Source organism: Echinops telfairi, unplaced genomic scaffold (genome assembly GCF_000313985.2).
Source record: "Echinops telfairi isolate 266 unplaced genomic scaffold, ASM31398v2 ScPeMD7_23;HRSCAF=83, whole genome shotgun sequence".
NCBI lineage: Eukaryota > Metazoa > Chordata > Mammalia > Afrosoricida > Tenrecidae > Echinops > Echinops telfairi.
Genome location: NW_022103920.1, coordinates 4,826,433 through 4,828,738, shown reverse-complemented (window position 1 = coordinate 4,828,738; position 2,306 = coordinate 4,826,433). Strand labels below are relative to the sequence as shown.

General features: G+C 56.5%; 1 protein-coding gene and 1 gene segment (V, D, J or C); both read left to right on the top strand.

The window, feature by feature from the left end:
• Nucleotides 1–2,306, top strand: part of LOC101654139 — a 210,049-nt gene that overhangs the window by 172,291 nt on the left and 35,452 nt on the right.
• The window catches only part of LOC101653822 (anionic trypsin-like), a 4,031-nt gene continuing 3,468 nt past the window's right edge, over nucleotides 1,744–2,306 (top strand). Inside the window, exon 1 of the mRNA XM_004713954.1 lies at nucleotides 1,744–1,783. Within this exon, the coding sequence (XP_004714011.1) occupies nucleotides 1,744–1,783 (40 nt within the window). The remainder of the gene's footprint in view (nucleotides 1,784–2,306) is intronic.

Here is a 2,306-nt window from a genome sequence, read left to right as displayed (position 1 = left end):
GAGACACATTCTGTGTCCCCAGGCCTGAGGTCAGTGCCACTACCCTGAACAAGAGTGAGTCTCCCGGTCTCAGTCTCCTGCTTTGAACAATGACAATGAGCGTATTTGTGATAAGTTAGATGCTGGAACTCGGAGTATCACTGATGTGTGTGTGTGTACTTGTGTGTGAGCATGTATACCTGGGTGAATGTTAGTGTGCGCACACACATGCACTGTGAGCCTCTGGCGGGGGCAGGAACATGTCTGTGCACTTTTGTGTGAGCACATGCATGTGTCTGTCATTGTATGATGTGTGCGAGTGCCAGTGTGTGAGGATATGTATGCATGTGTGGACAAAGATGTGTGCATGTGTGTGTGCATGAATGCATGTCGGTGGTGTACCCACACATGTGTCTGTACACACGTGTGCACATGTAGTGTGTGGCCATGTGTACATATGTGTGCATGTGCGTGTGGGTGTGCAAATGTGTGTGAATGTGTGTGCGCGTGTGTGGCTGTTGGTGTGTGCACATGTGTACATGTGTGAGCTTCTGTGTACACACTGCTCCCGCTCTACATAGCTCCTCTTCTCTGTCTGCCCCAGGTCAGGCTCAAGCCTCTCTCCCAGGAACGGCACCCTGAACACAGGCCAGCCCCCGTTAATGGCCCTGCTTCCCAGAATCCTTCTTCCTGACAGCCCAGCACAAGGGAGTCCTAATGGTGCGGGAGGTGGGGGTGGGGGTGGGAGTGCCATGTTGGGCAGCTAACAACAAGGTCAGCAGTTCAAAACCACCAGCTGCTCCACAGAGAGAAGGACAAGGCTTTCTACTCCCCTACAGGTTGTAGTTTCAGAAACCCACAGGGGCCGTTCTACCCTGTCCTGCAGGGTCCTTATAAGTTAGAACGAACTCAATGACTATGTTTTTGTTTGTTTGCTTGTTTGCTTGTGGTTTGGGAAAAACTGAGCACAGAATCACATGACTAGGTGTGCAAGGGGCTTCTTAAAGTCCCCAGGAAAACATCTGAGTACGTGTATTTAAGTGTGCGTGTGGCTGTGTGCACACCAGCACGTGTATGTGTGCATGTACATGTGTGGGTGTGTGAGCGAGTGTGCACACCTGGGTGTGTATGTGTGTATGTGTGTGCCCATCTCCTCACTTTCAGCACCTGTGCCCCGCAGTGAGGAAGAGGAGGGGTGTCAGTATCTTCTACATCATCTTTGCCCTCCTTGCTCCCAGCACCCCTAGCCCCCTTCCAATTGCCTGAGGGCCCAGCCCCCCTTCCCAGAGCTGGGACTCTGGTTCCCGAAACCCTGGGGCCCATCTTCCAACTGGTGGAGCAGACCAATGCGGAGGCCCCACGCCTGCAGGTGTGAGGTTAGCTGAGACATAAGTCCTCTCATGGGACATGGACACTGAGCAGCCTGGCTGCTGGGCCGGCTGCCCACTTGAGGAGGTCATCAGGCTGGTAAGGGCTTGGTCATCCGCCCGAGCCCTCTTCTTAGCCCTGGGATGGGAGCGGGACCCTTTGCCAGGAGAAGCTGTCTCTCCCTGCGTCCAGCATCCTGGTCACCTGCGTGTCCCGCAGTGCTGACGCAACACCCTGGGAAGGGACAAGCTGCGAGTGTTTGTCCTGGGGGAGTGTTGCCCCACCCCCGTTACTGGCCACTCACCTGGCCGCCACCCCTGTCACCGGCCACTCACCTGGCCGATATAAGGCGAGCTCTTCAGCACCTCCACTCACACCTCTGCCACCTCTGCTACCATGACTCCATTCCTCATCTTCGCCCTGCTGGGCGCCGCCGGTGAGTGTCCACAGTCAGGTTCACCTTGCAGCCTCTCCTGGCAGACCCTGGCCCACCTGGCCTGCTGCCCTCCTGAGCGGCCTGTGAGCTGGCGTGCTGGTCCTGCTCACACCTGCTCCGCATCACCTCTGCCCCTGCTCCTGGGGCTCCCACCTTCTCCCAGTCTGTGCGTCCCTACCCAGCATCCATCAGCATCCAGGCTTAGGTGGGGGGTCCTGAGGGTGGGCAGGAGGAGGTGGTCCTGGAGTAAACTGGTTGGGAAGGCTAAAGGCGGGAAGATGGAGGTGGGCACTCTGACAGCTCAGAGGCGTCCCCGCTGCAGCTGTCCTTGGTCCTGACCGAACCTGAAGCAAATGCAACAGCCTTTGCGTCTATGGCAAGTTGTAGCATCCACACAGGGCAGAGCTGTCCCTGTGAGTTTCTGAGACTCCAACAACCTCGTCTCTCTCCTGCAGAGCGGCTGGTGGTTTTGAGCTGCTGACTTTGCAGTTAGCACCCTAACGGGTAACCACTGTGCCACCAG